Genomic DNA, 23,069 nt, shown 5'->3' with positions numbered 1-23,069 from the left:
CCGGGGCGAAGGGCGAAGGACTGTCCGGTCCTGCCCTGTGCGGTTGCCCCTTGGCCATGCGGGGCTGGGCCCGGGCCGTGGTCGCCCCGCTCGGGGCCCGAGGCTCCCCCTGCCGCGCCTTGCGGAGGGAGGCCCCGCCGCCGCCGAGGCTGAGCGAGGTGCCGGTGACCCCGGCCGTGGCCGTGGCCGAGCTCCGCCGCTACCTGCGGGCCCGCGGCATCCCCTTCCACGACGGCCACTGCTGCCTCCGCGTCCCCAGCCCCTTCGCCGGCCGGGAAGGGGAGGCCGCCCGCCGCAGCCTGTGCATCGACAAGACGACGGGCCGCTTCCTGTGCACCGCCAGCCTGGCGGAGGGCAGCTGGCAGGACTTCCAGGCCCACGTGGAGCTGCCGGGGGAAGGGGCCGCGGAGCCGCCGGGGGAGCCGGTCCTGGGCCCGGCCGACGCCGAGGACGTGCGGCGCCTGTGGGCCCGGGCCCTGCCCCTCTGGGAGCTGCCGGACTGGGAGGACGAGGAGGAGTCCGAGGCCCTGCGGGCCCGGGCCGCCTTCGGCCTGTCCGAGGTGTCGGACTCGACGCTGAGGCGCTTCTCCGTGCGCTACTTGCGCGGGGCCCGCAGCCTCGTCTTCCCCTGGTTCTGCCCCCGTAGCGGGAGCGGGCTGCGCGGGCTGAAGCTGCTGGCGGCAGAGTGCGAGGGCGACGGGGTCCGCTACGCGGAGACCACCCTGCCGCGGCCGGCCGCCTATCTGAACCTCTTCGGCCTGCCGCTCATCGGCCGCCGGGACGCCGAGGTGGTGCTGACCGGCCGGGAGCTGGACAGCCTGGCCCTGCACCAGGCCACGGGGAAGCCCACGCTGGCCCTGCCCCGCGGCACGGCCTGCCTGCCCCCGGCCCTGCTCCCCTACCTGGAGCCTTTCAAGCGCATCGTGCTGTGGCTGGGCGACGACCTGCGCTCCTGGGAGGCGGCCAAGCTTTTTGCCCGCAAGCTGAACCCAAAGCGCTGCTGGCTGGTGGTGCCCGGCGAGCGGCGGCCTCGGCCCCTGGACGCCCTGGCCCGGGGCCTGAGCCTGCCCCACATCCTGGACTCGGCTCAGCCGGCCCGCCGCCCCAAGGGCATCATCTCCTTCCGCCAGGTGCGGGCGGAGGTGTTGATGCAGTTGGCCAAGGCCGAGCAGGTGGCTGGTGTGCGGTGGAGCCGCTTCCCGGACCTCAACCGCCTCCTGAAGGGGCATCGCAAGGGGGAACTCACCGTCATCACAGGTCAGTATGTCCGGTTCTTCCCCGAGCTAAAGGACCCGTCCCGGCTGTGTGTTTTCTGGGTTTGGGTCTCAGAAAAGGCCTGGGCTGGAACCAGCCTTTGCCACAGCTTCCTGCCGGGTCCTACACCCAAGAGCTGTGTACCGCAGGGTGGGCCATGGGCAGGGTCCAGGCTGGACTGGGAAGCTGAAGCCCAGGCCCACCCAGCTTGCCTCCGTTCGGACTAATAATAATAATAATAATGCTGGTATTTGTTAAGCGCTTACTATGTGCTGAGCACTGTTCTAAGCGCTGGGGTAGACATAGGGGAATCAGGTTGTCCCACGTGGGGCTCCCAGTCTTAACATTTTACAGATGAGGGAACAGGCACAGAGAAGTTAAGTGACTTGCCTACAGTCACACAGCCGACAAGTGGCGGAGCTGGAATTCGAACTCATGAGCCCTGACTCCAAAGCCCGTGCTCTTTCCACTGAGCCACGCTGCTTCTCCACAGACAGGGCTCCTTTTCAAAGGGCTGGGCCAGGTCATTCATTCAATAGTATTTCATTCAATAGTATTTATTGAGCGCTTACTATGTGCAGAGCACTGTACTAAGCGCTTGGAATGAACAAGACGGCAACAGATAGAGACAGTCCCTGCCGTTTGACGGGCTTATAGTCTAATCGGGGGAGACGGACAGACAAGAACAATGGCAATAAATAGAGTCAAGGGGTCGAGGCCAGACCTAAAGTGAGACCGTGGCAGGAGGAGAGATGGTCTCGGTTGCTTGCCAGAGACTCTGTCCATCGGGAGGGCCGCTGGGACGCCTCTTAGTTCAAGTCCCAACAGCCCAGAGGCGACTGTCCGGGGCCGGAGGGTCCACAAGGGCACCACTTTTGAGCCTCAGCCATCCTGCCCCGTGCCTTTTGGCTCGGCGCCGGTCTGTCCGAGCTTCAGGCTCGATTGGGTCCGTTCTGAGGGTGACGTCCTTGTACTAGGCGTTGGGACAGTTCAGAAGTAGCCGGACCAAGCAGTTAGAGCACGGGCCTCGGAATCAGAAGTCCGATCCTGGATCCGCCACCTGTTTCCTGTATGGCCTTGAACAATCGATCAACTGCATTTATTGAGCGCTTGCTGTATGTAGAGCGCCGTCCTAAGCACTCGGGAGAATACGGTTTAACAGAGTTGTTGACCGAGCACCCTGCTCACGGAGAGCTTACAGTCTGAAGGAAGTCACTTCGCTTGTCTGTACCTTTTACCTCATCTGTAAAATGGGGACTTAGTCTGAGCCCCATGAGAGACATTGCTATCTCTCTACCCCTGTGCTTAGTGCAGGGCTTGGCACACAGGAAGAACTTAACAGATCCCGTCAGAGAGAAAAAAGGAGAGCAGAAGGATGGGACAGGTGCCTTGCTGGCCCGAGGACCCTGGGGAGAAGGGTTTATTTCAGGCCCCCATGTCTCCAGCTCCCTTCTTGGATCGGCCCGCCCCCCCCCCCCCCCCGGCAAGCGTGTTGGGTCAGTGCTGCCTTGGGCACGAGGGTCCTGCAGAGAACGGCCTCCCAGACCCTCCTCCCCCGCATCCCCTGTCGATCAGTAGAAGCCCCAACCGGCCAGGAATGTCCCAGACAAGCGAGCTTGTCACTGGCGGGGGGCTGAAGGGGCTGGGAACGGGTGGGTTGGAGTTAAGGGTGGTATCCCACTGTGGCGCAGCCCACCTTCCCGCCAGCTGGGCCCAAGCGCGACCGAGGCCCCTATGCCTTTGGCTGGGAGATGGGATCTGGGGACTGGGCAGGAGGTCCCACCCCCAGTCCACCCCTTACCCGCACGATGCACCCTCCCTCTCCCCGCCCAGGGCGGACGGGCTGCGGGAAGACGACGTTCATCAGCGAGTACTCGCTGGACCTGTGCACGCAGGGCGTGAGCACGCTGTGGGGCAGCTTCGAGATCAGCAGCGAGCGGCTGGCCCAGGTCATGCTCACCCAGTTCTCCCGGGGGCGGCCGGAGGAGGAGCCGGAGCGGAACATCGCGTGGGCTGACCGGTTTGAGGACCTGCCGCTGTATTTCACAACCTTACACGGGCAGCAGAACATCAAGTACGTGTGCTCGTCATCGCCTCCCCAACACCTGACGCCCCCCGAGCATCCTCTCCACGGTCGGCTCAGGCACTGCAGCGTCTCCATTCTTAGGGGCGCTGGAGTCTCCAGCCCTATAGGATGCTGCTGTTTTCCCGACCCTTCTTGGGGCATTGGTGGCATCTTAAAGTACTTCAGGCTGGTGACCTGAAACCATGCAAAACTTTTGGGGGGGGGTGCTAGGGCCCCAGAGAATTGGAGCGGGAGCCTTGTCTCCTGCATTTCTCAGGAATATAGGCCAAGGTGATAGAGGTGGGGAAGAAGGGGAGTCTTCAGGCACGAGATATATATATATATACATACACATGTGGTGCGTGTGTAGGTTAGCAAGAGTTCTTCCTGCTCCCTCTCACCCCACCCATAGGATGGTAATAGACACCATGCTCCATGCCGTCTACATGTATGACATCTGCCACGTCGTCATTGATGGGATAAGGGAGATGGTGATGGGACAAGGGCAGCGGTCGACAGACAGGTAACGGCTCCCCCATCCCCTGGTTCAGAGATGCTTTGGGAGGAGGCTTCCCCACCCCAATAACGCCGCCGCCAGAGTGGGGAGCCAGCCGTCCCTCTCCCCCGGTGTCCCTGAGGATGGAAAGCCTGGACCCTTCCTCACTAAGGCAGATGATCTGGCCACCCCTACCTCTTTTCCACGGTGCTTGGAGACCTTCCAGAGAGGAGGGGCCTCCCTGCTTATCCCCAAGCCTCGGAGCCAGGGAGGGAGGGAACCAGGAGCCACTGCTAGGCCTGGACGAGTCAGGTTGTGACAGGAGGACCTGGAGTCTAGTCGGCCATCCTGAGAGAGCCGGGATCCCCCGCTCCTCTCCCCACCGGCCTTCTGTCCGACACCCTGTCCCCCTAACATAGCCCCACCTCACCGCCTCCTTTTCCAAACCCCCTACCCCGCCGTGCCCCCCGGCCTCATAGGCTTACGGCTCAGGACGCCGTCATCTGGGCATTCCGAAGATTCGCCACCGACAGCGGCTGCCACGTGACCGTGGTCATCCCCCCTGATGAAGAGGACGACGACAGGGAGCTGCAGACAGCATCCATCTTTGGGGCGGCCCAGGTGAGCCTCAGCCTGGGTCCGGGGTTGTCCTTCTCTGCGCAGCCCGGATAGAGAGCCCAGCGCAGGAGACTTGGGGCTTCCAGGCCCTCCTTCTCCCCGCTGTGGCTACATCTAGCCCGGTGGGAGGAGCTTGGCCATCCCAGGCTGAGCCACGCCGCTGGCTCAGGATGGGCTCCTCCAGATTGGCCAACATTGGGAGCGTGCCCAAAGTCACTTTCTGATTACTCGAGTGGAATTATTCTGTGGGGCGAGAATCCCAAGTTTGTGCTTTTCAACTGTGGGGCCCAGAGAATCTGTAACCCCACCCCCACCCCCACCCCCAGTTTCCACACACTTCACCACCACCACACCTTCCTGTCCCCTGTCACCCTAGGTGGCAGATAACGTCCTCATCCTCCAGGACAGGAAGCTGGTAACGGGACTGAGCAAACGCTTCCTGCAAGTGGCCAAGAATCGCTTTGATGGGGATGTGGGCACCTTCCCGCTGGAGTTCAGTAAGACCACGTTGACCTTCTCACCTTCCTCGCCCTCAGCCTAGGATGAGGCTTTGGCATAAAAGAAGGACAGCAACCATCTGGCCTCCTGGAAGGCCCCGGCAAACAGTAAGGAGGAGACCTTGAAAAGCCATGAGGTCAACTGTTCCTGATTTCTACCAGCCTCCCTGCTCAGAGCTGGGAGGGAGCAGCAGGCCTTGGGTGGGAGGGGTTTTTTGTCTACCCCCCCCCCCCTTGGGGGCAGGTCTGACCCTTGCCCTCTCCTGACAGACTCTGGGTCCTCTGGCCTCGGGTGTAGGTGGGACCCTGGGCCTCGGGGCAGGCACAGGGAATCTGGGTGGACAGCAGTCGGTGAAACTTTGGCCATGAGGTTGGCCCAGTTGTGGGGGCTCGGGGCTGTGATATCCTCCAGGCTGGGTCCACCACAGGGGTGCTGAGGGCCGGAGCCGGGGAAAGGTTTGCAGTTCTTCAGAGCAAGGAAGCAGGGGATGGGAGAGCAGGCGGGGAGGACAGCGGGTGGAAGTGATGGGCCGGGAGGGCACTCTGGGTTGAGGCCCTGTGGCTCCCTGTCCCCCTTTCAGATGGAACGGGGGCTGGCAGGGCCGTAAGTGGGTGAGGGGGAGGAGGGTGTGACTGGGGGCGCGGAAGCCTCGGGACTGAGCCAGAAGCCCCCACACCCCCACCAAGTCAGCCCAGGGGCCTCCATTGACTCCCACAAGCACAAACGCACGAGGCTTTTTAGGCCGTTTTTAGAAAAATGAATAGAGGAGCCCTGATCTCCTGAATGCCCAGTGATACCGGGAAAGGTGAGGACACTGTGGGTATGGGGCAGGACCTTGTTCCCGTGAAGTCAGCCTGGGCTACCTGGCCCTCCCTGCCCCATCAGTCCTCCCCATGGGGCTGAACAGCTCCGAGGCTCAAGGGGCTTCCACAAGGGTGCCCACATTCATCTCCTTGGCATTTTTGTGTCCAAAGAGTTGGGTTTTCAGCCTCCGCTCGTCTGTTCTCGGTTTTGTCCGCCAGGAGTCATTTATTGCTTCACCCAATTAAAAGCTTAATTTCTTAAACTTGAGTGTGGCCTAGTGGGTAAAGCCTGGGCCTGGGAGTCAGAGGACTTGGGTTCTAATTCCGGCTCTGTCACTTGCCTGCTCTGTGACCTTGTGTCTCGGTTACCTCAGCTGTAAAATGAGGAAGGTTAAGACTGAGCCCCAAGTGGGACATTGACTGTGTCCTACCTGATAAGCTTTTTGTTGTTGTTGTTGTTTGTTCAGCATTCACTATAGGCCAGCACTTAATACTGTATCTGGCACACGGTAAACTCTTAAATACCCTAAAAAAAAATCAGATTGACTAAGTCCATGCAAAAAGAACTCTTGTTTCCCTTTCCCTATCCTATATCCCTATTCATTCAATTGCAATAATAATAATGGTATTTAAGCGCTGACTATGTGGCAAGTATTGTTCTAAGGGCTGGGGTAGGTACAGGGTAATCAGGTTGTCCCACATGTATTTGTTGAGCGCTTACTGTTTGCAAAGCAATGTACTGAGTACAATATAACAACAAACAGACGCATTCCCTGCCCTCTACCAGCTCACAGACTAGAGGGATGAGGTCTTATAGTTCAAGTAAGACTTATCAAGGACATCTTTTTCCTTTCAAAGGAAAGTGTTCTCAGGTTGGGTTTTTTTTCTCCCATTTTAACACAGGGAAGGAACAACTCTATTTGTCCAAGCCAGAAGTAGCTTAAAGCAGCAGTTAAATCCAACCAGTCAATCAGTGGCATTTGAATACTTCGTGTGTGCAGAGCACTATACCAAGCGTTTGGAGAGTACCACCCAATGGAGGTGGTAGTCACATTCCCTGTCCACAAGGCTGACAAGCTAGAGGGGGAGAGAGACAATAATATAAATTGAAAGATATGTTCATAAGTGCCGTGGGGGTGATACCGAACACCCGAACAGCATAGATTCGAGGGCATGAGACTTCAGGCAGAAGAGTGGACGTTCAAAACAATGAACAGATCTGAAAAATTTAAAAAAGCCTACTACTTTAATTCTAAGTGGAATGATATACAAAAGCAGCCACCCTCTTTGGCGTCCAGAGCAGTAATAATCAAAATTATTATGGTATTTAAGCGCTTATCATGGGCGAGACAACGCTTTAAGCGTTGGGGGGGATACAGTCGAAATGGGGTCGGACGTGGTCCGTGCCCCACGTGGGGCTCACAATTTCAATCCCCGTTTTCCAGAGGAGGTAACTGAGACACGGAGAAGGGAAGCGACTGGCCCAAGGCCACGCAGCAGCTACGTGGCAGGGCCGGGAGTAGAACGGTCCCTGCTCCGTCCACTGAGCCATGCTGCTGCTCGGGAGTCACCGCCCAGTGGGAACTTAATAAAAACCTGATGACCGCCTACATCTTGCTTCGGGGAGGTAGGAAGCACCATCGGAAAGAGCTCGGCTGTCTATATAATGGAGACGAACTACAAATATAAGTCCAGTGTGACTGTGGGCAAGTCACTTAACTTCTCTGTGCCTCAGTTCCCTCATCTGTAAAATGGGGATGAAGACTGTACGCCTCACATGGGACAACCTCATTACCCTGTATCTCCAGCGCTTAGAACAGTGCTCTGCACATACTAAGCGCTTAACAAATACCACCATTATTATTATTATTATTAAAATAAAAATCAAGCCAACGATTGAAATATTTTCTGAAGAGTGGCAGATGAGGGAGGGGAAGACAGTGAGGGGTAGGGAGCAGGGCACATGAGTGAGCCCGCTGGGGGGCGGGGGGCGTCTCCATCTGTTGCCGAATTGGCCATTCCAGGCGTTGAGTACAGTGCTGTGCGCTCAATAAATACGATCGGACGGAAGGGGGGCGGGCGTCGGTGGTTCTGGGTCAAGAGGGCGGGGCCGCCATGGCCGCCCAACGGCCCGTCGCGCGCCACCGCCGGAAGTGGGCGGCTCCGGGCGCGAGGAGGGAGGGACTTCCGGTTTGGGGGCGCTCGCGAGCCCTGCCCGGCGGAGGAGGTTCCACTTCCGGGGCGAAGGGCGAAGGACTGTCCGGTCCTGCCCTCTGCGGTTGCCCCTTGGCCATGCGGGGCTGGGCCCGGGCCGTGGTCGCCCCGCTCGGGGCCCGGCGCCCCCCTTGCCGCGCCTTCCGGAGGGAGGCCCCGGCGACCCCGACCGTGGCCGAGCTCCGCCGCTACCTGCGGGCCCGCGGCATCCCCTTCCACGACGGCCACTGCTGCCTCCGCGTCCCCAGCCCCTTCGCCGGCCGGGAAGGGGAGGCCGCCCGCCGCAGCCTGTGCATCGACAAGACGACGGGCCGCTTCCTGTGCACCGCCAGCCTGGCGGAGGGCAGCTGGCGGGACTTCCAGGCCCACGTGGAGCCGCCGGGGGAAGGGGCCGCGGAGCCGCCGGGGGAGCCGGTCCTGGGCGAGGCGGAGGCGGAGGACGTGCGGCGCCTGTGGGCCCGGGCCCTGCCCCTCTGGGAGCTGCCGGACGGGGAGGCCGAGGAGGAGGAGGAGGAGGCTCCCCGGGCCGCCTTCGGCCTGTCCCGCCTGTCGGACGCGACGCTGAGGCGCTTCTCCGTGCGCTACTTGCGCGGGGCCCGCAGCCTCGTCTTCCCCTGGTTCTGCCCCCGTAGCGGGAGCGGGCTGCGCGGGCTGAAGCTGCTGGCGGCAGAGTGCGAGGGCGACGGGGTCCGCTACGTGGAGACCACCCTGCCGCGGCCGGCCGCCTATCTGAACCTCTTCGGCCTGCCGCTCATCGGCCGCCGGGACGCCGAGGTGGTGCTGACCGGCCGGGAGCTGGACAGCCTGGCCCTGCACCAGGCCACGGGGAAGCCCACGCTGGCCCTGCCCCGCGGCACGGCCTGCCTGCCCCCGGCCCTGCTCCCCTACCTGGAGCCTTTCAAGCGCATCGTGCTGTGGCTGGGCGACGACCTGCGCTCCTGGGAGGCGGCCAAGCTCTTCGCCCGCAAGCTGAACCCAAAGCGCTGCTGGCTGGTGGTGCCCGGCGAGCAGCGGCCTCGGCCCCTGGACGCCCTAGCCCGGGGCCTGAACCTGCCCCGCATCCTGGACGCGGCCCAGCCGGCCGGTAGCCCCAAGGGCATCGACTCCTTACACCAGATTCACAATCAGCTGCTGGGGAACCCGGTCAACGCCGAGCAGGTGGCCGGTGTGCGGTGGAGCCGCTTCCCGGACCTCAGCCGCCTCCTGAAGGGGCATCGCAAGGGAGAGATCACAGTCCTCATAGGTAAGTCGGGGCCGAGTGGGAACTGGTTTCCTATTTTCAACACTTAAGGCTTCAGTCTGTTGAGGTCCCCTTCCCTGGACCCTGCTGGGTCTTACCGGGAGGTCGGTAATACTCACTCTGTACTGATTTAGCGGTTTTGGAGGCCAGAAAAAGCCTGGGCCAACGGCCTGTACCAGGAACTGAGGATTGCAAGCTGGGCTGTGGGTAGCGCCCAGGTGGGGTTGGAAATCTGAAGTCCAACCTTATCTAACTAGTCTGCCTCCAGTCCAGATTTCATCCTGCCCGTCTACAAGCTCGGTCTCAGAGGTGACCAGAGGTGAGACCGTAGCAGATGAAAAATTCGTCTTGCCTGACAGCCGGGGACCCCTGCCACTGCACAGCCCCGGGGGGTCCTGGCAATTAAAGTCTCGACCACACAGGGGCAATTGGCCAGAGCTGGAATGTCCACAGAAGCATGTTTGGGCCTCACCCATCCTGCCTCACACATTCTCCCAAACTGACACGGGGTGGGGTCTGTCTTGGTGCTGGTCTTCCCCATCCATCGTCAGGGGCTTAGCCTCGCCCTCGGCCCACCCTGACTCCCAGTGATGAACAGGCCCTGCAAGTAGTGTTTTTTACTGAACTGTTCCAAAAGGTATTACCCTGTACTAAGCTCAGAGAAGGTCCAGCAGAAGCACAAGCTGTATGTCCTGTTGGCCTGAGAACTCAGGGTTAGGTTGGGCTTGATTTCGAACTTTTTCTCCTTTTCCCATCCCTCTCCTGCTAAGAATTTTGGGTCACTATTGCCCCAATCAGGAGGGTCCTGAACAGACCGGCCTCCAGTGAAGCCACAACTGGCCAGGATCGTCCCAGAAGTAGCAAGCTTATCCCTGGTGGGCTGAAGGAGCTGGAAAGAGGAAACTGGAGTTAGGGGATGCCCCCGGCCTACCTTCCTGCCAAGTGGACCCGGATGGGGCCCATAAACTTGTGTTCTTGGTTGTGAGGGATTTGTTCACCCCTCACCCACGTGATGCGCCCTCCCTCTCCCCGCTCAGGGAGTATGGGCAGCGGGAAGACGACGTTCACTGGCGAGTATTCCCTGGACCTGTGCATGCAGGGCGTCAGCACACTGTGGGGCAGCTTCGAGATAGGCATCGCGCGACTGGCCAAAGTCATGTTCACCCAGTTCTCCCGGGGGCGGCTGGAAGAAGAGCCGGACCAATACGACGCCTGGGTTGACCGGTTCGAGGACCTCCCGCTCTACTTCATGACCTTCCACGGGCAGCAGAACATCAAGTACGTGTGCCCATCACCTCCCCCAGGCCCCGCACCGGAGACCCACGGAACGCTTGCCATCTGCCCAGTTAATCATGGGAGACACCACTTTTGGAGGCACTGGATTCTCCATCCCTAGACGTTCCCTTTCCCCCAACATTTTTGGGGCAACAGGGCATTCTTAGACCATATCGAATAACCACAGGTATATTCTCTCCTAGTGCTGTGTAAGCACTAAGTACATAGTAAGTGCTTAAGAATTAGTGTTATTATTACCGCTGTTACTTAAAAAAAAATAGCCTTCTGACGGACGAGTTGAAACTGTGGGAAGCATTTCCGGATGGGGGGACTGGGGTGTAGGGGCGCTGGCTAGGGTACCAAGTGATTTGATCATAACCCCACCCACCATCCCCTGTGTTCCTCAGGCACTCTAGGCTGGGGTGGTGCCGGTTGGGAGGAAGAGGCAAGAGTTTATCCTGCTCCCTCTTGCCCCCCTTCCCACCCTCAGGACTGCGCTGGACACCATTTGCCATGCCGTCTATATGTACGACATCCGCCACGTTGTCATCGACAATCTGCAGTTGGTGACGGGCCAAGGCCGCCGGTCAGCAGACAGGTAATCCCCATACCGTGTTCCTACTGGGACAGAGGGCCCTTGGAAGCTCTCCAGCGCTGCCACCTCCGGAATGGGGAGCCAGTCGTCCTTTTCCCCTGGGCCCCTGGGGCTGGACAGCTTGGACCGCCTCCCCCCCCCCACGCCACCTCACTATGGCAGGTATCCTGGCCGTGTCACCCATCCTTCCCACCCCTCCCGACTGGGTCGCCCTTACAGGCTCACGGCCCAGGACACCGTCCTCGGGGCGTTCCGAAGGTTCGCCACCGACAGCGGCTGCCACGTGACCCTGGTCATCCACCCCCGCGAAGAGGACGACGACAGAGAGCTTCAGGCAGCGTCCCTCTCCGGATCGTCCAGGGTGAGGGGCTGGGTCGGACCTCCCATCCCCCGGCATTGGCTCGGCTCATATCCAGGGCTGCCCCGCTCTGCCCAGTCCGGGCAGGGAGCCCCAGTACAAGGGACTTGGGGCTTCCAGGCTTGGCTTTTCCTCAGTCTGTCTCCATCTACACCGGTGGGAAGGCACTTAGCTTGGGCTGAGCACCACCACCGGCTCAGGACAGACTCCTTCAGATTGGCCCACACTAGAAATGTGTTAAAAGTCACTTTCCAATTACCTGACTACAGTTATTCTATGGGGTGAGATCCCAGGGTTTGAGCTTTTTCTAGCTGTGAGGCCCAGCGATTCTGTGGGAGGGGCCTTGACCTCAGTGCTGGCGGCCAGCGGAGGGTCTGCAGGCTGCTAAGGCAGACTATAGGAGCCTCTGAAGCTGCAGGGGGACTCCTGCCCTCAAGCACCGAGTGTCGACCCTAGCTTCCCCGACCAGGCTTCTCATCACTCACTCGTCCTTCTCCTGATCTCCTCTGAGCCATGAGCCAACTTTTTTATCCCCTACAGATGTGCACGCGCGCACCCACACATTCCCACCCCGCCCCAAAGCAGCCTACTTACATGGTAACCCTCTCTCTGCCTTCATGTCCCCCACCAATTCAGGCCATCCAGGAGGCAGACAACGTCCTCATCCTCCAGGACAGGAAGCTGGTAACGGGACCGGGCAAGCGCTACTTGCAGGTGGCCAAGAACCGCTTTGACGGGGCTGTGGGCACCTTCCCACTGGAGTTCTGTAAGACCTCGTTGACCTTCTCGCCCCTGGCTAAAGCCAAGGGCAAGGCTCGGCTCAAGAAGATGAAAGATGGCAAAAATTTGGCCTCCCCCAAGGCCCAGGGGGATAGTAAGGAGGACACCCCAGGCAAGCTATGAGGTCAGCTGTTCCTGAATCCCACCGGCCATGCTGCTACCACCCCTCGCTTAGAGCTGGAGCTCTGGGACGGGAAGCAATGGGCCTTGGGTGATGGGAGGGTGCTTGTGTCTACCTGCCCCTAAAGAACGACACCCTTGCCACCCTTTGCTACCGGGGGTAGGCGTTATCCTCGTCTCACTGACAGTTTCTGGGTCCCCTCGCCTTGGGTGTTCTGGAGCCACCAGTATGACCCTGGGCCTTGAGGGCAGGCACAGCAAATCCTTCTGTCTTCTTGGACAGTGGTCGACAGACCGTCAACCATGAGGTTGGCCCAACTGCAGGGGCTTGGGGAGCTGATCTTCTCTAGGCTGGCCGCACCACAAGGGCGCTGAGGCCCAGAGCTTGGGGAAGGTTTGCAGCTCCTCAGAGCATGGAAACGGGGTAACAGGAGACCCAGAACCACAGGGGGGATAGGTGGTGGAAGCAAGAGGGGTGGGGGCTCTGAGTTGAGGCCTGCATACACACACACACACACACCACACCCCACCCCACCCTTAACCTCCCCAATCCTTCCCAAGATGGATTGGGGGCTGTCAGGGTTGCAGCCACTGAGGGAAGAGGGATGTGACTGAGACAGACCAGGGAGCTCCGCCTTCTGCTCGCAGAAACTTGGTGGAATTTTCAGGTGGTTTTTTTTAGAAGAACAAAGAGATCCGGTCTTTTGGATGCCTTGTGGAAATGGAAGTGGTCAAGCGCCGTGGTAGGGAACAGGCCCCTGTTCCTGTGAATTCAGCCTGGGCAACCCAACCCCTCCTAAAGACCCGAAAATGGTACCGAGTCTTGAGGAGCTTCCGAAGAAGAGCCCAGATTTGTCCCCTTGCGGAGTCTCATTTTTTTGTTGAAAAAGTTGGATTTTTAGCCTCCGTGTGTCTCTTCTCTTTTTTGGACCACCAGGGGTCGCCGTTCTATGCCGTTTTCCCCCCTTTTCTCCACTCTCCCTTTCCAACAGGGTAGGATAAGTGGGCTTGTCCACCCTTCCCAAAGACTCCCAGGCTTAGACTTTGTTAGTTGTGAAATGGTGGCACATCAATCAGTCGGTTGTATTTGAGTGCGTACTATGCACAGCGCACTATACTAACTGCTTGGGAGAGTACAATATAACAGAGTTGTACATGTGTTCTCAGGCCACAAGGAGCTTACAGTCTAGAGGTAGGCAGTAAAAAAAAATTAAAAAATTACATTACGGAGGTGTAGGTGAATGCCATGGAGCGGAGATTGGGGTGAATATCAAGTCCTTAAAGGATACGGACCCCAGTGCAAGAATGATGTAGAAGGGAGTAGGGGATGTGAGGGTGTAGTCAGAGAAGGCCTCTTGGAGAAGATGTGATTCGAATAAGGCGTTGAGGGGGGGAGACTGGCAGATACGAAGGGGGAGGGAGTTCCAGGCCAAAGGCCTAACGTGGGCAAGCAGTCGGCAGTGAGATAGACGGGATTGAGGTGTATAGGTGGACATTAGAGGAGCAACATGTGTGTGCTGGCTTGTAGTGGGACATCAGTGAGGTAAGATAGAAGGGAACAAGGTGATTGAGTGCTTCCAAACCAAGGGTAAGGAGTTTTGGTTTGATACAGAGGTGGATGGGCAACCATCGAATGTTCATGAGGAGTGGGGAAATATGGACTGAATTTTTTTTAGAAAAATGATGCGGGCCCCAGAGTGAAGTGTGGACTGGAGGGGTGAGAGACTAGAGGCGGGGAGGTCAACGAAGAGGCTGATGTAGTAGTAATAATAATAATAATGGTATTTAAGTGCTTACTATGTGCCAAGCACTAATCAAGGCAAGATAGGAAAAGTGCTTGGATCCAAGTGTTCTGATAGAGAGGAAAAGGTGGATTTTAGCGATGTCGTGAAGGATGAACTGATGGAATTTGGTGACGGATTGAATATGTGTGTTTGAATGCGAGAGATGTCGAGGATATTGCCAAGGTTATGGGTTTGTGAGACAGGAAGGACGGTGGTGCTGTCTGCAGTGATTGGAAAGTCACAGGGAGGACAGGATTTGGGTGAAAAGATATGGCGCTCTGTTTTGGACATGTTAAGTTCGAGGTGGTGGTGGGGCATCCAGGTAGCAATGTCTTGAAGGCAGGAGGAAATAGGCTGCAGAAAAGGAGAGAGATCAGGGCTGAGGACGTAGATTTGGGAGTCCTCCACACATAGATTCTAGAGAAGCAGCGTGGCTCAGTGGAAAGAGCACGGGCTTTGGAGTCAGGGCTCATGAGTCCGAATCCCAGCTCTGCCACTTGTCGGCTGTGTGACTGTGGGCAAGTCACTTAACTTCTCTGTGCCTCAGTTCCCTCATCTGTAAAATGGGGATTAAGACTGTGAGCCCCACGTGGGACAACCCGATTCCCCTATGTCTACCCCAGCGCTTAGAACAGTGCTCGGCACATAGTAAGCGCTTAACAAATACCAACATTATTAGAAAGCTGTGGGAGCAAATGAGTTCTACAAAGTATAGATGGGAAATAAAAGGGGACCCAAACTTAGTTCTCACAAGGTGTGGGAGGCAGAGGAAGAGCCCACGAAGGAGACCGAGCAGCCAGAGAGAGGAGAACAAGGAGAGGAACGTGTCAGTGAAGCCAAAGTTAGATAATGTTGCCAGGAGGATGGTCCATAGATCGGAAAGTAGCTGAGAGGTTGAGGAGGAGTAGGATGGAGTAGAGGGCACTGGATTTAACAAGGAGATCACTTAGTAAAGTGCCTGTTAGTAAACACTTAAGTACCATCATCATTATTATTATTATTGGTGACCTTTGAGAGAGATGGTTGGGGGTGACCAGCATTCCCATTGCTTGGTGTGTCTCTTCCTGCTTTTCCCCCACCCTCTCCCCATCCCACAGTGGGGCAGAAATGTCTTCTAACACCCTTGAGGATGCAGCCCCTATAGAACATGCTGAAACTAACTTGCCTTTCACGTGGTTAGGCCTGAAACCAGACTCTCACCATGTCCCTGCTGGCCTCTTCCTTGCCCGTCCCTATCCCCACCAGCCCCACCTCTCCTGTCACTCTGATTCTGCCTGGGGCCCTCCCTCCCTGCCCGCCCTTTCTCTTCCTTCCCTGCTGTATTTCCCCCGTGATTTGGTTCCTCAAACTCTCACCCCTTCCGTTTTGGGGCCCTCCCCCACAGGAATGGGGTGAAAGAAGGCAGTGAGCAGAGTTTCTCTTTGCTCCCATCTCCCCAACAGCTGCCAATCAGATGGTAGGGACAAGGCAGCACAGCAATGCCCACCGCCGCCGCCCTGGGAGGAGCCGTCCCTGAGGGACCCTGGGAATGAAGATCTGAGAGAAAGGCACAATCCCCGTGAAAGTCTGACCTGGTCTTGCCAGCAGGCCAACTCCCATCGCTCACTCTCCGATCTATCCCCGATCGTTTCAACGTGGCCCATATAGCACTGGCTCCAACATCTCCCCAGGGCTCTGGCTCCTGTCAGATCGGAGATTTCTCTCCTTGCCACTCGCGGGAGGAAGGAGCATGTAGTTAGCAGATGCCTGCATCAGCCTTTGTGAGGGGTTGGACAAGGGAATGGGAGACTGCTTTGCCCCTCCAGGGACCCAGCGGTTTGGAGGAAGAGCAGGAAAGGTCACTCCTGCCCCACTGGCCCATGAAGAAGTGATCGTGGGAGAGAGTCTGGAATCGGAAAGAGACCAAAGATGTCCATTAGGATAAGAAGCTGATTAGCTGACTTCAGAAGGGAAGTCTGTATTAGGCCCATGGCATTTCTCTGCAGATGGCAGCACATGTGGATGCTCGGGTCTGTGTGTGTGTGTGTGTGTGCAGCTGCTGCCTGGGATGAGGGCTTTGTGGTTGGGGAGAAGTGGAGAGAACATCCCAGGCATAGGAATGTGGGACCAGACTCCCAAAGGAAGGAAGAGGCTCAAGTTCCTCTTGATCTTCGGCCTCAGGCTGGTCCGCACTGGGGCACAGAGCAGAGCCCTGCACGGATGGAAAATCTCAGTTCTGGGTTGGCCCCAGGTGAGCTCCAGGACTCTTGCTTGACACCTGACTGGACCTGACTTGCAGGAGAGCAGGGCCGGGCAACCGCTAGCCAGCAGCCTGCAGGCCATGGCCGGGGATGGCCAGGTGGCACAGCAGTGCCCCAGCTGCTCTGGCTCAGCTTAGAGATGCTGTAACCTGAGAGGGGCACGGGGCTTACCCATCTGGCCTTTATTTCATTGTCCCACGATCCTGAGCTAGTCAATCAATCGATGGTATTTATTAAACACTTACTATGTGCCGATGACTGTACTAAGAATTGCCTAGTATAGCCTAGTGGAAAGAGCCACAGGCCTGGGAGTCAGAGGACCTGGGTTCTAATTCTGGCTACACCTTTTGCTGTGTGTCCTTGGGTCAGTCATTTAACTTCTCTGTGCCTTGGTTCCCTCATCTGCAAAATGAGAATTCAAGACCTGTTCTCCCTCCTACTTAAACTGTAAGCCCCACATGGCACCTGATTACCTTGTATCTATCCTGGTGCTTAGTACAGTACTTAGCGCAGAGTAACATTTAAGTATCACAATTGATATTAGTCAAACAGAGTTGGTACATATAATCCCTGCCCACAAGGAGTCTAGAGGGGGAGACAGACATTAAATTATAAATATGGACATAAGTGCTGTGGGGTTGAGGGATGAATATCCAGTGCTTAAAGGACACAGACCTAAGTGTTTGGGCGACACAGGAGAGAGAAATGAGGGCTTAGCCATGGGAGGCTTTTTGGAGGAGATGTGATTTTAGGAGGGTTTTGAGGTTTGGAGAGTGCTAATCTCTTGGATGTTCTTTCAATCATATTTATTGAGGGTTTACTGTGTGCAGAGCTCTGTACTAAGCACTTGGGAGAGTTCAGTACTACAATGAGCAGACATATTCCCTGAAGGGGGAAAGAGTTCTAGACCAGAGGGAGGTTATGGGCAAGGGGTTGGTGGGGAGATAGACGAGACAGATTCTCTTGAGTAGCTTGGCGTTAGAGGAGCTGAGTGTGCGGACTGGGTTGTAGTAGGAAATCAGCGAGGTAAGGAAGGAGTGGGAGAACTGTTTGAATGCTTTCAAACCGGTGGGAGGGGGTTTCTGTCTGATGCGGATTTGGATGGGCAACCACTGGAGGTTCATGAGAAGTGGGGAGAAGGCTACTGAGAGAAATAGCCTCTCAAGTCATCCACGGTGAGTTCCCCCCCATCAGTAATGGTGGTGTCCCACCAGTAGGTCCCACCTTGGCCGTGTGGGTTGCACAGACTGACTGAAGGAGGGGCTGGGGTTAGAGGGAGATGAAATGTCATTGGGTCAGTCAGAACACTGCAGAGCAGCTGTGGGGGAGGGAAAGCTGCCAGGGCCACACAGTCCCTGGGGCAAATTACCTGGGGCTTGAGGGGAAGGAAGAGACAGTGCTGAGAACCCTGGGTAAAAATACCAGTTTTCAGTACATATGGTATCCATCTGTCTCAAGGCCACACGTGTGTGTCTCCTCCTGTGTGGCTGGGTATTTGTGAACCCAAGTGATGTTTTGGTATACCTCAGTGTTTCTGATCCAGGTGTGGGTGTTGGTTCCAACTCCCGCTAAAAGTACCCCCAACAAGTGATGATGCCAGCTTTGGGGGAGGGTGGTTGGCGGTGGCGGAGAGGAGAGCAGCACCACACTGAGCTAAGGTCCCTGATGGGCTTTGGTCTCTCTGCCTGTCAGGCTGGAGCCGGGGTCTCCCTAATCCAGATTTAATCATTTCCAGGCCAAGAGTCTACCGTGATTCTGTGGATGACCACCCTGGTCCCTGTGCCATCTGCAACCCAGCTGCAAGGGCAAAGCAGGCATCCCCAGGGGTGGGGCTGATGGAGTCATGCATCGAAGGGTGAGGGGGCTGAGGAGAGGAGTTCTGCCCCTCTGCTCTGGAATCGTTTGGGCTTGGGCCTGCTTCTGGTGAGGGGGATGGAAGAGAACCAGATGCTCATCATTTTCCAGTCAGATGCAGCCCAGACCAGGACAGAGAGCCACCAGGCCAACTGACCTCTGGGTCCAGAGCTGGTTTACCTGCCTCTGGTCTCCCTGGATTATTTATGAGCTGTGGGACAGTGACATCTCACAGCTGGGCTCACATACATGTACCCCTTTAGAAAGGGAGAGGGGATTTCCCCCTCACATAGTGGGAGAACACGATGTTCCAAACCTCCCATCTCTGAGGCCTTTCTTTTGGCTCTCTCTTCTACTTACACATGAAGGGGACCTGTGGGCCCCTGGGGAAAGAGTCCGAGCTGAGGACAGACCCCACGATCCCTGGTTCCCAGTCTGGTGACGTGGAAAGTAATCGCTGAGAGACAAGGGGGAGGAGAGGATCCAAGAGAAGCCAGGGTCACTTGGTGTAGGGGTTGGATCCTGAGGGACAGGGAGTGATCACTACCCCCTGTAGCTGTTCAGGATACCAAGAGAGGGGAGGCGTTGAAGGGGGTGTGATTTATTCATTCAATTGTATTTGTTGAGTGCTTATTGTGTGCAAAGCACACAGTATCCTGCCCATTCTAAACCACCTCCATTTCTAGCCTCCTGTCCTGGGGAAAGGTTAGTCCCATCACGCACCCCCACCCATCCTGCAGTTCCCCATCCCCTCTCCTCCACCGCTTTCTCCCCTTCATTACCCCCACCATCCAGCGATTTCCTGGTTTGGCTTTTGGCCTGGGAGGAGACAGAAGGCGACAGGGAGGGGGTGGCTCCTCAAGGAGGGTGATTTCCGGGTTTGAGCCCAACAGGTGGCATGGCACCGTGGGGGAAGGGTGTTGGGTGCACACTGCATAGGTCTGACGGGCTGCCAGCAAGTTCATCCAGGGGGACCATCCTGGCCTGAGGGGACGGGGGCTGGTCAAGGTCTCACCCAGAACCCCAACCTATTGGAGTTGAAGCTGAGAAGGCAGAAACCGAAAGGACCCCCCAAGCCAAGACCTGGGAGGAGAGGAGGACGGAACCAAGGCAGGTAACCACAAGGCGGGCTGGCCTGCTGCTCCTGGGCTGCGGTTGCCACAGCTAGGCGTATGGCCAGGAAGCTGAGCCCACCTTGGGGGTTTGTTGGGGCTGGTAATCACTTGCCCTTTCCAAGCTTGTTTTGCAAACTAAGATATAGGTTGATGGGGTGGGAGGTTGTGTGGGGGGCAACGGGGGGGTGTCCCAACCCGGAAGAGCAGCTGGAAAGTTAAAATGAAGGGTAGGGACGGATGCAGAATTTGGGGGGCCGTTGGAAAGTGCCAGGGCTCCGTGTTCTAACTCCAGCTCTGACCTCATCTCCTGACTCCTATCCTGCACCCCCCAGCCTCGGTTTCTCTCTTGGCCATTAGGCTCTGACCTCCCCAATCAGGGGCCTGGAGGGGCTGGGACCCCAGGCGCAGGGGGTGGGGGGTTAATAGGTAATAGGGGCAGGAAACTGGGGGGTGGGAGGCCTGAACGGGGTTGCTGTGGTTGCCTCAGGCTTTGATCCACCGGGAGTGTGGGTGGAGTTGTTTATTCCTTGTTGTCTCCTTCCCTGATTGCTGAACACTACTCTTTGTCTCCATACTCCCCACACACTTACCCATCCACATGATGTGGTGTAAGAGATGTGGGGGACAGTGGCAGGGACGATCTGGGCAAAGGGGAAATTGACCCATTAGAGCCCTGGACAAATATAAGGCAGCCATCGGCTCGGGAGACTTGCACAAGCGTCCAATGGGCTCAGGGAGTGAATGAACCTTAAGGTTTCATTATGAAATCCACGTGGGGCAGGTCTCACGGGACCCTCCACTCAAGGGGGAAAAGCAGCATGGCCTAGCGGAGAGAGCATGGGCCTGGGAGTCGGAAGGTCCTGGGTTCTAATGCTGGCTCCGCCACTTGGCTGTTATGTGACTTTGGGCAAGTCACTTTTCTGTGCCTCAGTTACCTCATTTCTAAAATGAAGGTGAAGAGTGAGAGACCCACGTGAGACAGGGACTGTGTCCAACCCGATTACTTAATATCTACCCCAGCGCTTAGAACAGTGCTTGGCACATAGTAAGTGGTTAACAAGTACCATTATTATCTATAATGTCTTTATTTACATCCACATCTGTCTCCCCATAGTAATAATAAAAATAATGTTGGTATTTGTTAAGCACTTACTATGTGCAGAGCACTGTTCTAAGTGCTGGGGTAGATAGAGGGTAATCAGGTTGCCCCACGTGAGGCTCACAGTCTTAATCCCCATTTTACAGATGCGGTAACTGAGGCACAGAGATGTGAAGTGACTTGCCCACAGCCACCAAGTGGCAGATGCGGGATTCGAACCCATGACCTCTGCCTCCCAAGCCCGTGCTCTTTGCACGGAGCTACACATCTAGGCAGTAAGAAATCTGTGGGGAGGGAACCCGTCTACCAACTCTTCTTGTATTCTCCCAAGCGTTTAGGAGAGGGGTGTGCACCCAGTTAACGTGCAATAATTAGACCTAGGTGATTAGCAAATATCATAAAAAACAAACGGTCAGAACGGGGCCGGAGGAAGCCCAGTTTAAGGGAAAGGCCCCGTCCGGCTCCACCCAACCGTCTCAAGGTGGGGGCTTGTTCGGGTCCGGGCCCTTCGGGCGGGACCGCCCATGCCCACAAGGGGGCGGCGCTTCACTCGGGGGCCCGCCCGCGCTAAACCACGCCCACAAGGGGGCGGGGCATCGCCCCGGCGGTCCCGCCCGCTCATTGGCTACGCCCCCGCAGTCCCCGCCCCCTGGGCCTGGCGCTCGCGCCCGGCGGTCGGCGCTCGCGCCCGGAGGCTCGCGCCCGGCGGCCGGCGATGGGCAGCGAGGAGCGCGGCGCGGAGGAGGCGGACTGGCCCGGGACCGGCGTCGGATCGTGGCGGGGCTGAGCCCGGTAAGTCGCGGGCCGGGGCCTCTCCGACGTGCCCGCCCCCCCAGATGGCGTGCAGAGACGCCCTCGCACACAAGGCATTGCCCACACACGGAGCGGTCGGTGCACACCCACCGAGAAGTGCACACATCCTCCCCCCCCCCCCCCAGCAGTGGTCGCATACTCACCGCGCTCTGCACGCACGTACATGCATACATGATCGTATGTGCGCCCTCGGGTGCTCTGTTGCAATAACTTGGAAAAAGTTGTCTTCTCCCATTTCCTGCCCCCCGAATAGGGGGTTGGGGGGATTATGGTTGCCCCCTCTCCCTTCTCTCAGCCCCCACTGGAGCTTTCCGTGCCCTTGACCGGGGCCCAGGTCAAGGGTTGGAGGGGGCAGTGACGGCTCCTCGAAGAAGAGGAGAGTGGGGGTGAGGGGGCGTCAAGCGAATTCATTTTGCGTTTCTTGCTTCCCTGCTAGTGATTAACTAGCCTGACGGAAACCTATTCTAAAGGGGACTTTTTTGAGGGGGGGATGGGTGGAGGTTAGGGGTGTCTAGTACCGGCCCAGCTGGTTGGAGACTTCTCTCTTGCCAGACCCATAAAGAGTTAACGAGTGTGGCCATTGGAGGTGTGGGGGCAGGGGAGAACTTGATCCCAAGCCAGCATCTCTCCCAGTGAGGTTGCTGACCGTGAGCCCGTCACTGGGCCGGGATTGTCTCTATCTGTTGCCGAATTGTCCATTCCAAGCGCTTAGTACAGTGCTCAGCACATAGTAGAGCTCAATAAATACTAGTGAATGAATGAATGACCAGGCCACCGAGGTGGGGAGAGAGAAGTTTCCACGGAGCTGGAGCGGGCCCACCTGTGAAACAAGTTCGGTAGGTCTCAGCCCAGGCAGGGGGAGGCAGAGAGACTCCACCCCATCATCCCAGCCCAGGCCGGGGAAAACCCCCAGGAAGACGGGGGCAGTGGATCTTTCTCAGTCCCGGATCTGGTCCCAGGAGCCAGGGCTCCTGGCTTGATCAACAATAATAATAATAAAGATGGTATTTGTTAGGCGCTTACTATGTGTCAAGCACTGTTCTAAATGCTGGGGTAAATACAGCCTAATCAGGTTGGACACAGTCTCTGTCCCACATGGGACTCACAATCCTAATCCCCATTTTACAGATTAGATAATAAGGTCCACTGCCCAAGGTCATACAGCAGACAAGTGGCAAGTGTGAGACCAATCAATTGTATTGAGCACTCACTGTGTACAGAGCACTGTGCTAAGCACTTGGGAGAGTATGCTATAACAGAGTTGGTAGACACGTCCTCGACCCGCGAGGAGCTTGATGACACTTAAAGATCCCAGTCAGTCAATCAGTGTTTATTAAACACTTACTGGGTGCAGAACAGTGCTAAGCACAGTACAGCACAATACAGTTGGTAGATGTGATTTCTGCCCACAAGGAGGTTACGGTCTACAGGTAGGCAGAGAGGGGGAGTTTGCAGGGGTTGAAGGGGTGACCCTGGGCCTGCCTATCTATCCTTTTCTTTAGCAGAATGGCCTAGTGGAAAGAGCAGGGGCCTGGGAGTCAGAGGGCCTGAGTTCTAATCCCGAGCATGCCACCTTTCTGCTGTATGATTTGGGGCTAATCTCTGAACTTCTCAGTGCCTACAGTGCCCATCTGTAAAATGGGGATTAAATCCTACTCCCTCCTACTTAAACTGTGAGTCCCCCGTAGGAGTTAGACTGTGTCCAACCTGATTAATTTGCATCCATCTCGGCGCTTAGAACAGTGTTTGGCCCACAGTAAATGCTTAACAAGTACTTTAATTATTCCTATCATGGCCCCGTTCCCTGGTGCTCCTTGCTAGGAAAATGGTTGCTACCCTCAGGATCCA

General features: G+C 57.1%; 2 protein-coding genes across 7 annotated transcripts in view; both read left to right on the top strand.

Moving 5' to 3' along the window:
- Nucleotides 1–13,222, top strand: LOC100681837 (twinkle protein, mitochondrial-like). 6 transcript variants are annotated; one of them, XM_029080525.2, is made up of 6 exons: nt 1–1,172; nt 9,107–9,191; nt 10,226–10,466; nt 10,954–11,061; nt 11,278–11,419; nt 12,053–13,222. In XM_029080525.2, the coding sequence occupies exons 1-6, from the start codon at nt 57–59 to the stop codon at nt 12,317–12,319; spliced, it is 1,959 nt and encodes a 652-aa protein (XP_028936358.1). In that variant the 5' UTR covers nt 1–56; the 3' UTR covers nt 12,320–13,222. The 6 variants fall into 6 exon arrangements, with proteins under 6 accessions (XP_028936358.1, XP_028936359.1, XP_028936363.1 ...); XM_029080526.2 differs by lacking the exons at nt 9,107–9,191; nt 10,226–10,466; nt 10,954–11,061; nt 11,278–11,419; nt 12,053–13,222 and adding exons at nt 3,088–3,328; nt 3,732–3,842; nt 4,295–4,436; nt 4,810–6,002 and having other exon boundaries at nt 1–1,257; XM_029080530.1 differs by lacking the exons at nt 1–1,172; nt 9,107–9,191; nt 10,226–10,466; ... (1 more) ...; nt 11,278–11,419; nt 12,053–13,222 and adding exons at nt 1,176–1,257; nt 3,150–3,328; nt 3,732–3,842; nt 4,295–4,436; nt 4,810–6,002.
- A 7,875-nt stretch (nt 13,223–21,097) lies between these two features.
- The window catches only part of LZTS2 (leucine zipper tumor suppressor 2), a 19,236-nt gene continuing 17,264 nt past the window's right edge, over nt 21,098–23,069 (top strand). The window contains exon 1 of the mRNA XM_029080577.2: nt 21,098–21,200. The gene's annotated coding sequence lies outside the window, so the exon portion shown is untranslated. The remainder of the gene's footprint in view (nt 21,201–23,069) is intronic.

Source organism: Ornithorhynchus anatinus, chromosome 16, assembly GCF_004115215.2.
Source record: "Ornithorhynchus anatinus isolate Pmale09 chromosome 16, mOrnAna1.pri.v4, whole genome shotgun sequence".
NCBI lineage: Eukaryota > Metazoa > Chordata > Mammalia > Monotremata > Ornithorhynchidae > Ornithorhynchus > Ornithorhynchus anatinus.
The sequence above is the reverse complement of the archived record's forward strand: the minus strand, read 5'-3'. Positions and strand labels throughout refer to the sequence as shown.